The 16,906-nt window shown below is 54.1% G+C and overlaps 1 protein-coding gene across 5 annotated transcripts in view; it reads right to left on the reverse strand.

Annotated features, from left to right (window-relative positions):
- Positions 1-16,906, reverse strand: part of EDAR (ectodysplasin A receptor) — a 92,606-nt gene that overhangs the window by 21,330 nt on the left and 54,370 nt on the right. For all 5 annotated transcript variants that reach the window (XM_030921738.1, XM_030921739.1, XM_010368808.2 and 2 more), the window contains 4 exons: positions 13,894-13,962; positions 13,051-13,173; positions 12,136-12,317; positions 6,315-6,400 (listed from right to left, as the gene is read on the reverse strand). In XM_030921738.1, the coding sequence (XP_030777598.1) occupies positions 6,315-6,400; positions 12,136-12,317; positions 13,051-13,173; positions 13,894-13,944 (442 nt within the window). In that variant the 5' untranslated portion in view covers positions 13,945-13,962. The remainder of the gene's footprint in view (positions 1-6,314; positions 6,401-12,135; positions 12,318-13,050; positions 13,174-13,893; positions 13,963-16,906) is intronic.

Here is a 16,906-nt window from a genome sequence, read left to right on the forward strand (position 1 = left end):
TCCTTACACAAAGAAGTGATACATGTTTGAGGTCATGCATATCATAATTACCCTGACCAGATCATGACACTTTGTATACATGTATGGAAATTTCACTCGGCACCCCACACATATGCGCAATTATTATGTGTCAGTGGAAAGAACCAACATCTAGCTTACTTGGTCTGTTTTGTCCACAATTCAGTGCCTCTGCCCCTGGGCAAGACAGAAGGTGTGCTAAGACCAGAGGGGATGTCAAACGGGAGGTGGTGGGCCTTGCCATCCCTGGCTGCAGGGCTGACCTCATGAGGGTGAGGTCAGCCCCCCGCACACGTCTGTCACCTCTGCTTGCTGCCACTGTCACTACACATACAACCTACAAGAACAGGTGGGCAGATCCGGTCCCAAAGTGCCAACCTTGGGTAGCACTGGGTGTGGTTTGAGGACAGCTAATGAAGGCACCTGCAGAGCTTGAAGCAGGGGCTGGGTAATAAGCCCTGGGTTGTTCTGCTGTTTTTCAGGAGAGTCAGAAAAATCGCCATGGGAAACAAGCACCTACTTCGCATTACCCCTAAACGCTTGAAAAAATCCATCCTAGAATCATGCAAGTATGCATTTTGATATTAGCATACCAGCATCCTGTTGAATGCACGTGATGTCTAAAAGAGGTTTGGGCAAAACCCAGCATATTAAAAGGAAAAGAGAGCGGCCTGGGCTAATCCTCTTCCACTCCTTCTGCTGTCACCAGCTGCGGGTCCACAGACAAACCCTCGAGCCTTGCAGGGTGGTGGGTGGGGCTGGGCAGGGTGGGGCGCGAGCAGGCCCAGGGGCCTGGGCTGGAGATGCAGCCCTGGTGAAGCCCCTAGGACAGGCACTGGCACCCCCTGCACCTGCATGCAGGTTCTCCTGGGCCAGGGTCTATGCCTGTCTACTGAGGATTAACTCCTCACTAACCAAATATACAGTGTCTGGAGGTTCCCCCCGTTCCACTGTGTGCTGTGTGTTTCGGTTCATCTGCCTCTTGGGATGCCTGTTAAGTGGAAGGTGCTCCAGGTGGGTTTCTGTTGGGTGGCCAACTGCGGGTCCATCTCCCCTCGTACACTTCCATGTGCACCCGAGTTTTGAATAAGCAAAGCTGGGTTGTTTGATAAAAGCTGGTATGAACTGCAGTCCCAGAAAACAGGCAAAAATGTCCATACAAGGACTGTATTAAAGTGAAAATGAGGCCAGGCCAGGTGGCTCATGCCTGTAATCCCACCACTTTGGGAGGCTGAGGCAGGCGGATCACGAGGTCGGGAGATCAAGACCATTCTGGCCAACGTGGTGAAACCCCGTCTCTACTACAAATGCAAAAAAAAATTAGCCGGGGGTGGTGGCACACACCTGTAGTCCCAGCTACTCAGGAGGCTGAGGCAGGAGAATTGCTTGAACCCAGGAGGCGGAGGTTGCAGTGAGCCGGTATCACACCACTGCACTCCAGCCCGGGTGACAGAGCAAGAATCTGTCTCAAAAAAATAAATAAATAAATAAACAAAGTGAAAATGAGCGGGGACTGGTTCTGCCTAGCTCGCCGTGGAGTTCGAGGCAGCGGTGACTCCGGGAAGGGTCCTGCCAGGCACTGTGTTCCCCTTCCCCAGGAAGGCTCAGTGAGCCAGAAGCACATGGTCGGAGGGAGCTACGCCTCCATTCACAGCCACAATAGCTCATATGGGGGCCTTTGAGGTCTGTTAATCCACACAATTTAGCATCTCACCAGTATGCATTAGAGGCTGGCTGGGATTCTCTGCAGAGGGTAAAAGATTGCATTTTTAGGAATGATCTGTTTATTGATTCTTACGACTGTCAACAAGGGGTCCCAGACTGTGGCACTGGCTGTGTACCCCCTAGTGGCAGATTCTGAACTGTGGGCAGACTCAGCAGAGACTCCCTAGATGCTCAAAGTGGGATTCCCTGGGAACCTGCTAGAAATGCTGAGTCTCGGGCCCACTGGGACCCGCTGTGTCAGAATCCATTGCTCAGCGGGTCCCTGGAGATGTGTGCGCAGTCAGGTCTGAGAGAGGCTCTGTGCCAGGAGCAGCGGAACGCTGGTGTCTGGGAGGCTGGGAAGCCCGCGTCACACCTGAGGGGCAGTGCTTGCTGTTTCGCATCACAGAAGGGCACCCAGGCATGAGAGATGGAAACCACGGAGTACGCAGAGTAGCAGAGATTTCTCCAAAAGGCCAGCGTGCTCTGGCTTTGCCTCAGGGGCCTTCATCCCCGATGATAAGGAAACAGCTGCGAGGCTATTGCATTCTTAGCCCGCTGACCGCTATTTATTTATTTGTTTATTTATTTAGAGACAGAGTTTCGCTCTTGTTGCCCAGGCTGGAGTGCAATGGCGCAATCTCAGTTCACCGCAACTTCCACCTCCCAGGTTCAAGCGATTCTCCTCCTCAACCTCCTGAGTAGCTGGGATGACAGGCATGCGCCATGATGCCCAGTTAATTTTGTATTTTTAGTAGAGACGGGGTTTCTCCATGTTGGTCAGGCTGATCTTGAAGTCCCGACCTCAGGTGATCCACCCACCTAGGCCTCCCAAGGTGCTGGGATTTCAGGGGTGAGCCACTGCACCCGACCCTGACCATTCTTTCTAGGGAGGGATTTCTGTTGCCCAGTGTCCCAGGCCCTGGGGCGCCCTCTCGGGTCTGAACCGTAGCCAGGCCAGAACCGGCAGTGTAGGTCGACGAGGCTCCATGGTGCACCCGCCCTCTCTCCGCACTAGGAAGCTGCCTCATGGGGAGGCCTTCTGCCCAGTGGTTCCCAGCACCCTGAGTGCGTAGCTGACTTCCCAGCCCTGGATCTCCACCTGGAGCTTCAGGCCATCTCTGGGTTAGCTATCTCGGTCTGGATGTCCCACAGTCGCCTTCAAATTCCACACACACAGCCTCCATCTTCCCTCCACCTCCCCACTAAGCACCCTCTTGCCCTTGCCCTCCGCAGCTGAGCAAGTGGCACCATGTCCACATGGCCAGTCATGGAGACACCTGAGTGTCCTCTTCTGAATCTCTTTCCCCTTCTGTGTGCCGTCTGCACCCCTGGAGCCATGCTGCCTGCTGGGCTGGGATACTTCATCTCTGGTCAGTGCCCGGTGCCTGGCCCTGGAGTGGGCACTCCACATGCATCGCCCATGCCATCACACCTCTCCTCCCAACAGTCATGTCCCCAGTTTGCAGATGAGGAAACTTTCCCAGGGGTGATCACTTGTAATGAAACCCAAGCCTGATGCTGGACCCTATCTTCCTCTCTATTATGCCAGGGCAACGTGTTGACCTCCCTGCCCGCACTGTCATTACAACACAGATCCATTTATGCAGGATGGTGCAGGGAAAACAGAAAACCAGAAAGCTCTGGTCGCCCCAAGTATGTCTTGCTCTTTAATTTAACTGAAAAATAACCGAAGGCCTTTTCATCTCTTCATCTCTTTTCGCCGGGTTCCAGGGCTCCATAGTATTGCAGTCACTGAGTACAGGCTCAGAGCTGGGGGTGAGTATGTTCTAATCCAAGGTGACAACCAACCCACAGCCAGGACTGATCTGCAATCTGATGTCTGTCCTCTTTGGTTTCCCTCTTGTTACTTGGCAACCCCAGAAACTGGAATGATTTTATTCCATTGTAAGGGAAAGTATACGTTGCTTTTTCATTTCTCCTCAGGATTATTTGAGGGCTGCATCACATTAATTAACACCCTGGGGCACTCACGGTGTGCTTCTGGGTGGATATGGCGGGCAAAACTGCACCTGAGCCACACAGCAGCCTGGGCAGTGGGCACCACTGGGAGCTGCCCCGGGCAGGAGAGGACGTGGAGGCTCCGGGAGGTGAGATAATTAGTTTAACTCAGGCAGTGAAGTTCCAGAGCAGGTTCATAACCTACGCTAGTGGTTCCCAAACTTGCTAAAAATGTACATTCTCTGGTTCATCCAGACCTGATGAATCGGGGGTGGGCCCAGCAACTGGAGTCATAAGAAACCCCCCTGGTGCTCCCCTGAGAATCACCCCCCTGAAATCCTCTGCTTCACAGAGATGCAGAGAAGCCGCCATCTCTTTTAGGATAGGAGGTGACTGCACTGCACAGGTGCCTCCGCGTGGGGTTCAAGCCCAGGAGGTGTGGGGGAGCGCTGTGGGCACTCCTAGGCTGGGGAGACCCTGGCACTGACCTGGGCTCACTCCTGGCTGGTGCCTCCCCTGCAGCTGCGACCCATTGTCTGCTGCAGCTCTCCTAGGTGTGTGTCATCCTCAGCCAGGGGCCCTTGGCAAGTCTGACTGTGGTTTGCATAATCCACCATTTATTGCTGCAGAGTACCAAGGATGTGAATTTCGTTTGGCGAGGGCCCAGTTAAATCAAGAAAACGGAGGGGAGGAAGAGGTGCTCTTGACCACAACCGCGGGTTTGAGGAAGACAGGGCCTACTGGACCTGGGCAGCCAGTTGGCAATTTCGGACTCCTGATGAAATGTTTCCTGAATCTCTGGCTGTCCAGGGTGAGGCTGCTGACGACGGTCCTGTGTGTGGGTCCCAGTGACTCCACGGGGGTTTCTAGCTCTGATGTTTTTGCTGACTGCTGGGCAGGTGCCCGGGGTAAAAAGATCTCTGGATTGAGACCAGTGCAGGCCCAGAGGTGGAGGGCATCATTCTGTTTGGCATTCACACTGAGGCCCCGACCCAGGCAGGGCTCCATCCACCCCAAGGCCTAGCTGGCCGCATCTCCCCATTTCCCAGATGGGCAAGCTGAGGCCTGGGGCCTTGCCCAAGGGGCCTCTCACGAGAACACAGCAGGACTGTCTATTTCTCTGCTGATCTCCCTCAGGGCTGGATTCTAAGGCCCTACCCCAAGGCCTTCCTGGGAGCTGGCTTTCTGTTAAGCAGGCAAGGGCTGGAGGTGGGAGTGGGGTGCGCTCGTCTTTAAAATCTTCAGGACTCAGGGGACTTTGCTTGCTTTCCACATGTGACAGACCTCATTGCTGGACTTAGAGAGGTGCCCCTGCCGTGACTCGAGTCTATTCTGGCTGCCACATTGGACACTGAAGGCTGTGCTGTGTCAGAGCTCTCCAACAGAAGGGCCCCTGAGGAGGGCTGCTGCTCTCCCGGGTTCCACAGGCAAAGATGCTTTTCCGAATAGGTAGGGCGTGTCTGACATCTTTCCAGACCGGTTCTTCATCCCAGAATGACGTGGCCTTGAGTCAGCCTAGATCCTCACAGAGGACATGTGGGCCATGGCAGCTGGCTCCACCATGGGTCAGGCTGGCAGCTGAGCTGCGGCCTCCTCTCATTTGTGAATTAATTAGCATACGGCTGGCCAGGAAAAGGGCTTTGAAGATAAGCAAACCCATTGGTGCAGGGCTCATGCGCTTCAGTGATTTGGAAGGGACAGAATGGCTCTCCCTGCAGCACAGCCCACAGCACAGAACCCTCCTCCTGGCTTGACCAGAAGGAGGGAGGAGATGCTGCACCCCATTCCTGCTCCTCCCCTTCCTTCCAGCGTGGTAAGATGCAGGCCCTCTTTCTTCTCCTGGAGAACATTATTATGAGACATGGGGGTAGTGGGGCCTTACGGAGAGCAAAGAGAGGCAGAGTCCCAGGGTCAGCTGCTCCTCCACCCTTGAAGGAGCCGGAGGGTGGCAAGTGCTCCTGCAGCCCGGGACCAGACACCCAGCTTCCTCCCAGCTGCCTGTCCTACCTGCCTTCGTCTCTCCCAGACCACACATCCAAGAGTCCACCCAGCACATTCCTCTGAGGCAGGTACCTGGCCCTTCCTCATAAACAGATGCCCATGAAAGCCAGACTGAAAGGAGAACAGGAAAGAAACACCCCAAGGCAGGATTATAAACTCCTGAGACTGTTAACATGTGCTTTGTGGAATCTGTTTCATTAATTGTGATCACATTTATATTTTCCTTGGCCTCACTATCACCTAGCACTTCGTAGTACTTTGCAAAATAGTAGTACTTCGCCTCTGTGATCCCCTTGGTTTTTACAATAACCATGTGAGATTGGTAGGTCAGATGTTAGTACCCCCACATTACAGATGAGAAAACCGAGGCTCATGGAGGTTAAGTGACTTGTCAGGTAGCTGGTGGCCAACCTGCACTAGAACCTCAGCCTCTGACTCAAGGCTCAGCTGTGGCAAACCTCCCTGCCTTCACAGACCTGTCTAGACAGGCCACAGGGACACTTTCACTAATGCTGTTACTGTGATTCACCTTGTCCAGGTGCCAGGATCGGCTCCTTCCTACACCCTCTCTAGTGAAAGAGACCCATGCTGAACAAATACCATGCTGGTGGAAGGACAAAGACACTCACATTCCTTGGTGTTGGGGGGCGCCAGGAGGCAGGAGTAGCAGACCATGCCGTAGATGTTCCTGGGTCTGTTCTCCAGCATGTAGTAGCTATGGGGGAGAGACAAGACAAAACAGAGACAGGTGAGCTGGACAGCACACAGGCAGGGACTGGCGCAGAGAGCACGGCGGCCAGTCTGCAGGCCCACGATCCAAGTTGGGCATGAGGCCACGTCCAGTCAGCTGCCTGCTCTGACCACTCAGTTTCCTTGGGGTTTCAGCCTGTATTAAAATGGAGCATTCTTTTAACAGTATTGAGCCACCAGTGTGGGCCTTTCTTTTAATCTCAGCCCCTTTCTGGTTCCTCTCTCTGGTGGCTGTGTTTAGTGTGTGTGCCATCACCATCATCCGCCAGAAATATCCCTGTGCCCCCACACGTAGGCCCTGCTTAGCCCCCCAGGGGTCACACCAACCAAGGCCAGACCCTCCTGGAGGAGGGACACGCCCTCTGTGGGCGCCCTCCCCAGAGCCTGCAGCCTGCTGGGATTACGGGCGTCAGTGTGCCTCTGGGACACGTGGAACTCCCAGGCCATCTGCATTGCTGCTGAATGCCACCAGAGTGCAGCTGCAGGAGACAGACGGTTGTGCTGTCCAGAGAGGTCAATGCAGGTGGCCCTCATGACAGCCGGCAACACAACCAGGTTGCAAGTGCCTCCTCCTCAGGAAGCACTTTACAGAAGACAGCCTTGGAAGAGCAAGCCTTTACGCTGGGGTTGCACATACAGCGCAAGGAACAAACCATTCACAGTAGCTCCGTTTGAAGTCCTTCAGCTCCCAGTGACGTCCATTTTGTCTTTCAGCTCCCCGATGTCACAGCGCCAGCCCCGTGGCTATATGACGGCTCAGGTCCTGCTCTTGGGGTCTGCCCTGTGCCTGTGCTCCCTGCAGCTGCCCCACTCCCAGGCACAGCCTCTGCTGGCACCACCCTCTCCTTGGGGCTCCCAGCTCGGGCGCCCTCCCTCTGCAGGCTATGGCTCCTACCCTAGCCTGGGCCCATTTTCCATAAACAAATGCTCAGCGGAGAGTGTGGAGCCATTTGTCACACGGTGAGAAGCTGATTAAATAACATGAGTGGCGCCAACGCTTTCCCTATTGCGATTCAAGAGCTGGGATGAGAAGGAATATTTCCATGGCTGTTTTCTAATCTCTTATTTATTTGCCAGGCCCCATAGAGGCCCCTGCTGATGGTAGTGCTAAGCAGCAACCTGGCGCGGGGGTCTGTGGGCTCCTGCCTTCCTGAGCCTGGACTGTTACCAGTAATGTTAGGACCATAATTGCCTGCTCTCCCTCAAAGCCCTTTATCCTCAGATCCCTGTGTATCTTGTAAACATTAATTAACCAATCTCAAAACACCTCCCAGAGAAGCCACGGCAGCCAGTTTTACAGCTAAGCCTCTCGCAAATCTACCTTCTGCCCTCCAGAAGCCACCTCTTTCCATGAGGCAGGCCAAGGCACGTGTCTGCCACCTGGCCTTGTGAGCTCACGGGCATGTGGGCCAGACCGGGTCCACCTGCAGCTTTCTAATGTCCCCAGCCCAAGCTGACACTTCTGAGAAACATCTCGGGCTCCTAGGCGGCCCCCTACTCCCCATCTCACCTCCTCTGTGCCCCACCTCCTCGTCCCTTGCCTCCTCCACTTTTTCTCACTCTGCCTCCAGGCATTCTCTCTCCCACCTAGGGGGACTGGCCCTGCTCCTGGACTAGGAGGCCCTCCAGGGCAAGCCTTGTTCACATCTGTATTTCTTTGGACCTTGTGCTAGGCACTGAAGAAGGATGGTTCTCTGTAGACATTGGCTGAATGAATGAATGACACCAAGTTCTTCTCTGTGGAACTTCGATGCTGAGGTGGGCAGAGGCCCCCAAAGGCCTTTCTGCCCATCCTGGTTCATACCCCAGGCGCCGGGCTTGGTCTCTGTTATGGGGGAAGCTCCACGGCCACATGGTGGGTGAGGAACACCCGGCCGTAGGATGGGTGCCCACTGGGGCCACTACATTCTGAGCATGGGGAGGGTGGTGGCTCTGTCCCACAACTGCGTCTTTGGCTTGTCCTGGGCACCCAGGCACCTTCTGTCACAGGCTGGCCACCCTCATCCGTGGGGGTCATGTGCATGGGTCCAGCTATGCAACCTATCAAGTCACTCAGTTAAGGAATATTGAAAGGTAATAAACTTTTTTTTTTTTTTTTTTTTCCTGAGACAGAGTCTCCCTCTGTTGCCCAGGCAGGAATGCAAAGGAGCAATCTTGGCTCACTGCAACTTCCGCCTCGCAGGTGCAAACAATTCTCCTGCCTCAGCCTCCCAAGTAGCTGGGATTACAGGCATGCACCATGACACCTGGCTAATTTTTGTATTTTTACTAGAGACGGGGTTTCACCAGTTGGCCAGGCTGGTCTCGAACTCCTGACCTCAAGTGATCCACCTGCCTTGGCCTCCCAAAGCATTGGAATTACAGGCCTGAGCCACCGTGCCTGGCCGGTGATAAACTTTTAAAAACACATTGGCTCCAAGAGGCTGTTATGAAACTGTGCTTCCTCACCCCGTGAGTGTTTAGTGCCTCCTGAAAAGAAGCCACCGTTTTCTAGCACGTGCTGCTGCACACAACATTTCTAAATGTTAGGTTCTCTCCGTGGGACTAGCCTAAACTCCGCACAGTGTGGCTTACACCTGGGTCTGTCATCCTGGGCTGCACAGCAACCAAGAACATGTGCCTGTCTTTTTCTGCCTGAGCTTGTCACCAACCCAAAATCAGGTGTTCATTTAGGGATCTCTGTCCCAGCTACAGAGTGTCCGGTCCCTTTGTCTTTCTGGAAAGGTCTAATTTCCTACATTTTGATCCATATCTGGCTTTCTCCCTAGGTCCCCCGACCCCTGTTCTACATGGGTTCATTAAGGTGTACAGCCCAGGACAAGAGTCAGTTTAAATGGGTCCCCTAGGAGCTGTTGTTTAGGGATGGACTTTCTCTCAGTCAATAGATACAGATTTTCCCAGAGAGTTCCTTTCTTCAGAACTCTCATGCCTGTAAGGGACGCCGCAGGTTCCCAGATGTTCATTCTCCTCCAACCATGTTGGTGTGCAGAACCAGTGCAGAGCTGCTGTGTCCTGCCCCCTGCCCCTGCCATCCAGAACCGCGGGCTGGCGAATCCTCCGGGGTGAGAAGGCGCCCTGGAGAGGTGGAGAAACGTAACCTCTCTCCCGCTTTCCTCCTGTTTTGGTTCCCAGGTCCTTCCACACAACCTCTCCCAACAGGAAAGCCTCGGGTGCTGCTCATTGTTCAGCGAGTGTCCTGGCCACACAGCCGGGAGGGCGGAGCATCAGGAGGAGTACCTGCCAAACCACAGGCAGGGGCTGGGGCCCAGGACACACTGGGACGAGGCAATTCGCATCCGTAGCCTGACAGCCACTCGGATTCAGGAATGAACGCAGCCTTTCATGGAGCTAGTCACACCGGTCTGCCAAGACTCCTGTGATCCTCCTCTGTGACACAGCATGACAGCTTCACAAGAGGAAGTGGGGCCTCCAGGGTCCTACTGTGGGGAAGCCTTGTCTGCAGTAGAGGGGGCGGCATGAGCCCCTGAGAGGAGCTGGGATTCGGAGGCAAGGCGGGGGCTTTCAATTTTGGTGGCGTTGGGACTGGCAGTGATGATTTGAGCAGACGCAGCACATCGTGGAGCCAACCTGGAAACTGTTCCCACTGTCTACACCCCTGTGGAGCAGAGCGAAGGCAATCTGAGGCGCGTGCTGAGGGTGTCTCTGCACTGGGTCCTTTGCCTGCCCAGCAAGTGTGCTGGGCCTTGCTATGTCCTGGGTGCTGAGGGTGGTGTGGACTGAGCAGGTCACTGTACCACAGAGCAGGGCAGGAGGCATCAAGATTCCAGCACTGGAAAGAATGTTAAAAGCCCAGAGAACATCCTGCTCACTAATTCTGCAGATGGCCGTCCACATTCACCTGAATCCTTCTAGAGGCAGGGAGCTCACCACCCTTCCAATGTCCAACTTCTTTAGACATTATACACTTTCTGGTAAATGTATCAGAACCAAGCACATTGTCTTCAGGCCACAGAGTCAGCCCTGGCCTTCGAGTACTGATGGACACCTTCTCGGATCTGAACCGTAGCCAGGCCAGAGCCAGCAGCACAGATCAGTGAGGTTCTGTGGTGCACCCGCCCTCTCCCTGCAGTGGGAATTTGCCTCCTGGGGGACTCTTCTACCATAGCTGCTCCCAGCACCCTGAGTGCGTAGCTGACTTCCCAGCTCTGGATTTCCGCCTGGAGCTTCAGGCCGTCTCTGGGTTAGCTATCTAGGTCTGGATGCCCCACAGTCCCCTCAAATTCCACACACAGCCTCTATCCTCCCTCCACCTCCCCACCAAGCACCCTCTTGCTCCTGTCTTCTGCAGCTGATCAAGTGGCACTGTTTCCACATGGCCAGTCACAGAGACACCTGAGTGTCCTCTTCTGAATCTCTTTCCCCTTCTGTGTGCCGTCTGCACCCCGGTCAGTGCTCTCTTTCAGGGGACTCTCAGATTCTTCCTCTCCTCTACCCGCGACGCCTCTGCTGCAGCCCTCTCCCTGTCCACAGCACCCCTGGTCCTGGGGCTCCAGGCTTTCCCTGCTCAGCCATGTCCCTCACTGCTGCCAGGAGGACGTCCTGCTGTGTCCTACCTGGCTCAGCAGTCTGTGTGTTGACCTGCATCGGCTTCAAGCTGAAGGCTCAAGTCCTCAGCGGTGGTTTCCAGAGCCTGGTTTCATCTGGTCCCTGCCCTCCTCCCCAGCTTGTCCACACCCCCAGGTGTGCAACTCTTGCTCTGGCCACAGGGACCCAATCAGAGTCCCAGGCGCTGCCCAGCTGCTCAGCCCTCTGAGCTCTGGCGTCAGCATCTCCACTTGCAGGCCTCTGTCCTACTTCTTAGCCTAACTCATCCAGGTATCACCTTCACAAATCTCCCAAGGCCCCTGCTGACACTACCTCCCCAGCCATGAGGTGAGAAGTCCTTCTGCAACTCCTAAGACACTCTGAGTGTGCCTTATGCACTGAGTTGTGGTCATCTCCCCCGTCCTCACCGGCCTCATCACTGCCGCCACCTCTCCCACCTGTACCAGCTGTACCAGGGACACCATCACTGCTTTTATTTTTAGTCTCTATTTGTAGCCCTTGCAAAGCATTCTGCGTTGTGGCCACTAGGGGGAGGAAGCAGCAATAGCCGTGGCTCAGGATTTTCTGGGGATTGAGTATATTTTCCTGGTCCCTGGCAGAACTTGCTGAGATGTCCTGCCTGGATAAAGGAAGATTTTCTTTCTCTCTTTCAGGCTAATTGCATTTTCAGTCTTTTTTTTTGAAAACTTCTGATGCAGAATCATTTTGGTGGGATTATAGTATCATATGACTCAAATATTTTTATTGATAGCGTCCCCACAGTGTTCCCAGAATACTAAAAATACTGCTTTTGTATGAAATTTTAGTTTTCTTTTTCCCAGAGTGTTTCACATGTGTTACTGCACTGCAAGTATTCAAGCAATTTGCTTCCTTTTGGTGGTCAGAAGATATTATGATGGTTAATGGCCACTTAGGAGACACAGAGGCAGAGCCTGATGGGCTGCCTGCCCACCGGAGGGGCCAGGACGCTCCGTCCTAGATGCTGCCCCTTGCGGGACAGGACCAAGGCCAGGCGTGTGGCTGCACCGAGGCCTGGAGTGTCCATGACCCCCTGTCCCCAAGGTCCTTGCCCATCGCCCCTTGGGGTTTTCTGCAGAAAGCATCCCAGGGTTTGCCAGGAGGGCCTGTGCTTACCCAGGGAGACAAGGGCCACACTCAGCGTCGTTCTCCATGTCCCCCGGCGTCAGCACGGTGGCCCGGAAGAAGCCCTCACAGTCTTTGTGGCGCCTGCATATCTGGTAGCCTCCTTTGGAAAATTTCTCCGCCGGGCAGGGGACGCAGCCATAGTCCTCGTCTTTGGTGCCGTAGCCACAGGACTGGCCAGGGGAAGAAGAGAGGAGACACAGGTGGGTGCAGCAGCCAAACCGCACCGACTCGGCCCACGGTCCTTGGGCAGTGACGTGCCGGCTGTCTCCAGAAGCTACTCTTGCTGGGCCTTGGTTTCCTGGCTTGTCCTAACTGCAAAGCCCCCAGGAACCAGCTCACGCTCCGGGTCTGTCCCTTTCCTTGCCACTCTCTAGACGCCGCCCCTCTTCTGAGCCTCCCTGAGATGAATTCAGCTAGCTGCTGGAATGCCCAGGCAGTGCAGGTAGCACTTGACATCTGACTTTCCTCAGCTTGCTACAAGAACCAGACACTGAAACCCTGGAGGTTTCCCTTGGTGCTTAACAGAACACCCAGGCTTCGCTTGCCCAGAGGAGGAGGGAGATGCGGCACTCAGGAAAAAATGTACTAGTACTGGAGAACATTTCAATCCTGCTTCCAATCAGATGATCTGATGCTAATTTAATCAGGGTAGAGAGGGAAAGTGGTCCTTTAAAAACATCGGAGAACTCCTGAAAAATCTGTTTACCAATGCTCAGCTGGAGAGTGCCGTTCCTGGGCTCACGGCAGCTCTCGCCACCAATCTTAATGTCCAGGGAGTGTGACTGGCTGGTTTGATACACCCTGGCGACCTCTCACGCAGCAATGCAGGCTCAGGGCAACAATGCCGCAAGCGGGAGGCCTCCCCTGAGAGCGCACGAGGCCCCAGGAGGGCTGGGTCCTTACCAGGTAGGGCTCCTCCCCTGGCCCGCAAGGGGGGCACTCCTGGCACAGCCCCGTAGTCTGGTTGTAGTACTCGTTCTCGCCGCAGTTTGAGTATTCCGCTCGGGCCGAGCACATCAGAGACACCTGCCAACAAAGAGGGGTGTTGTGGCCTCCATATCTCCTTAGAAACATGTGTGACTCCCCCAAGAGCCCAAGGTTGACATAGGAAGGGGGTGTCCTGTGGTGGGGGCTCTGCTGGGGCTCAGTCTGGGAAGGTGCCAGCTTGTGAGTGCTCACTGCTGCTAAGTCTCCAGTGGCTCCTGGTTGATCACCTGGGCACGGCCAGCCCCCACCAGAACCACCCTGCCCCACCCCTGCTGGCCAAGCCTCGTCCCACCATCAAGTCCTGCTCTGAATTCTCCTCATCAACGCACTTGCCAAGGTCATGGAGGAGGCGCCCCTGTTCCCCACTGAGCCTCTAATACAGTGGCTCCTCAGAAGGCCGGCATGTCCAGGAGGATGGGGGTGGGGGTCTGAGTCTTCCAAGTCTTTCTCAGCTGTGCGGGCTGTAAGCATGAGCTCCTCACACAGACACTGGGCTGTGTGTATCACACCACAAATAAGCACTCAAGAACGTTTATATCCATGAGACTCTATGAAGGGAGCTACCAATGAAATCAATCTAACTTCAGCCTGGGGCCGAGTTCCGTGCTTTGCAGGCCTGGTTTCATTTCACCCTCAGACGAACCCTGTGAAGGAGGGACTATGACCAGCATTCCCATTTTACAGCTGAAGAGGCTAAGAAACAGTCCAACCATCACCAGGATGAGGGCGCCGTGAGAGTGAGGGGCTCAGACCACTTACCACCAGGACGGGGAGCCAGGGCGTCTGCGTGTAGTCCCCCACATGGGCCATCCTCTCCCAAGGGCTTACCTGAAAGACACGCATCATTAGCTGGGCACTGGAGGTAGCCCCCGAACCGGGGGTCCGGCTACCTGTAATTTAACCCCACTGGATATAAAGTGCCTTCCAGCAAACACAGGGGAAACTACACATCCTAAAAGAAAAGGCAGACGTGAAGCTGAAGCTGTACCCATGCCATTCGAGCTGATTCTGGGGCCTTCCCAGCCTCGTGGCCATGCCCAGGAGGGAGCCTGAGAGGAGGCTGGGAGCACAGGGAGGGCCCATGGTTAAACCTGAGGTTAGTGATTGTGTTTCTCGTGTTCAGAGGGTTTGGAGAAACCCAGCCTTACATGAGCTTTAAGTCTGGAGTCCTCTAGGCCAGTCCTGGCCTTTGCGCCCCGGACACAGGAGGACCCCCGGGAGAGACTGCCGGGCATCAGATTCTGGTCTGTGCCGCCTCTGAATGCTCTCCCGGCCCCACCGTAAGGTTCTTCCCTCTCTCTGTTAAGAACAGGTTGTCCATCCAAGTGGACAAGTCCAACAACCTAACTTTACAGTTGAGATAGTGGGAGCCCAGAGAGGTTAAGTGACTTGCCCCAGGTCACACAGCTACTTAAGGGACTGAGCATGGCTGCAGCTGAGGTGTTCTGATGCTTTTCACCAACTATTAATATTACACGAATGCACTGCCTTGAAGGAGGAGGTGGGTTTATTTATTTATTTTTTCACTTTCTGAATGGAGACCTGTGTTTCTGACTCAAAGCAATTTTACTTGGGAGTCTGGGTATTAATTAGCCTGGCTCTACAAAGAGAGATAATGTGCGCTTGTGGTCACCTAAATTCTCCAGTGGCTGCACTCTGGTTCACTGTCCTCTTGCCAAGACAAAACAGCAAGTCCTCTTCTAGATGCTGGGTTGTGTGAGGAACCTTCCAGAATCAACCACTGACTCAGACCAGAAGCCCAACTGGGCCATGGAACCCAAACTCCCCAAGACCTTTCACCCTCAGCATCCTCTTGTCCTTAGCAAGCCATCACTGGTCATGAAAACCAATTAATTCCCAATATTGCACACAAAAATACCGTGATGAACATATGCCATGATACATAGGAAACTTCCCTCCCTTCCTCCTTTTCTTTTCTTTCTTTTGGAAAAGTCCTGCAACATCCTAAAGGCATTAGGGAGAAAAGTAGCCAAAGATTATTTATTGGAAATAAAGAAATTAAGTTGGAGAGGCTGGGCATGGTGGCTCATGCCTGTAATCCCAACACTTTGGGAGGCTGAGGCGGGCAGATCACGAGGTCAGATGGAGACCATCCTGGCTAACACGGTGAAACTCCGTCTCTACTAAAAATACAAAAGAAATTAGCCGGGCGAGGTGGCGGGCGCCTGTAGTCCCAGCTACTCGGGAGGCCGAGGCAGGAGAATGGCGTGAACCCGGGAGGCGGAGCTTGCAGTGAGCCAAGATCGTGCCACTGCACTCCAGCCTGGGTGACTGAGCAAGACTCCGTCTCAAAAAAAAAAAAAAAAAGAAAAGAAAAAAAGAAATTAGGTTGGAGAAGGAGGCGGGAGCTGCGTAAGTCAGCAGCCAGGGAATGGCAGAGGACAGCAAAAGACCAGAGGCCCTGTCAGTGGGGACCGACACCCACAATCTTCTTTTCCAAATCCCCCAGGACTTAAGGGCTTATTCACGGAGATTTCTGGAAAGAGAATGGCCCTTTAGGGGATGCAACCAATGCCAAGTATGTGTATGTTTTTAACACATAAACTGTGGGGGAAACATTCAAACCATAGCAGCGTGGAAAATGTCTCTTCCCATCCGAGGCAGAGAAGGCTGTTGCTTAACTTGTGGAACTAATCAGTTAATTGGCTGCAAGGGAGCTTCCAGTCAGCCAGCCTTCCAGAGATCCCTGGGGAGCACACCCGTCCTGCCTCCCGAGTACAACAGTACATGCCCTCGATCCTGTAGGATAGTATGCTTGTTTATCATTGCAACAAATGCACACCCACGAAAAATCCAAAGGAACTTCAGTTTCCTGGAACACCAAGCAGGGCTGTACCACCTGTTGTTGGGTGAGAAAGAAATCATACAGAAGAATGCCTCCGGGTGTATTTGTCAAGTTTCTAAATGCATGAAAGCAGGTCTGGAGTGATGCCTGCTGAACTTCCAGCAAAGATTTTTTTTGGCAGTAACTGAAATCAGATGGGGGTGGCCAAGGACCAAGGGAGCATTCCAGGGAACATTCACTTTTTATTTTATGCAGGTCTGTATTGTCTGAATGGTCTAGAAGAGAGAGTATGAATTCTGTGATAAAGGAAAAAGCATGTGTCCCTGGCTGCTCTAAGAATAGGTGGGGGAAGGGGGTCCCCGGGGCGGGGGTCCCAGAGGACAGACCTGACTAGGGGCAGGTCACTGGTAAAGCACAGTGGCGGTCCTGGGTCTTTTCTTGGGCCCTGGCTGTTGGCCCAGTCACCTTGGAGGTGTCTCACTCAGTGGAGACCTCCAGGTGGCTTTGGGGAAGAGTCCTGTTTCCAGACCTTCTTGATGAGGTTCAAAAACTGCCTTTTCCCACGCACTACGTGCACTTCAGTGCTGCATTTACTGTTTGGAAAACACTAAATGGACTGAGGCAAGATTGAGGAGCCAGCCACCCCAGAGGTGAACTCGCTGGGTGTTTTCCTTCTAGCAACAGAGCAAGCTGGGGCAGGCAGCGACGGGAGGTCGGGGTGGTGGGGAGGCAAGGGCGACCTGCAGCCCGCCGGGTGAGGCGGGAGTTTGGGTACAAGCAAAGGCCTGAAAGGGAACTGATAGGAGCCTGTTCCCCCTCCCAGCAGCCCTGGACTTGGCTTCAGGATGGTGAGGTTAGCAGAGAGAGGTTTCCACTGAGTCTGTGGATAGGGCCAGAGGCTCTCAGCAGGGCTGGAGGCCTTCCAAGAACCATATGAATGGTTTCTAATTTAATTGACTTCTAATT

Source organism: Rhinopithecus roxellana, chromosome 17, assembly GCF_007565055.1.
Source record: "Rhinopithecus roxellana isolate Shanxi Qingling chromosome 17, ASM756505v1, whole genome shotgun sequence".
Taxonomy (NCBI): domain Eukaryota; kingdom Metazoa; phylum Chordata; class Mammalia; order Primates; family Cercopithecidae; genus Rhinopithecus; species Rhinopithecus roxellana.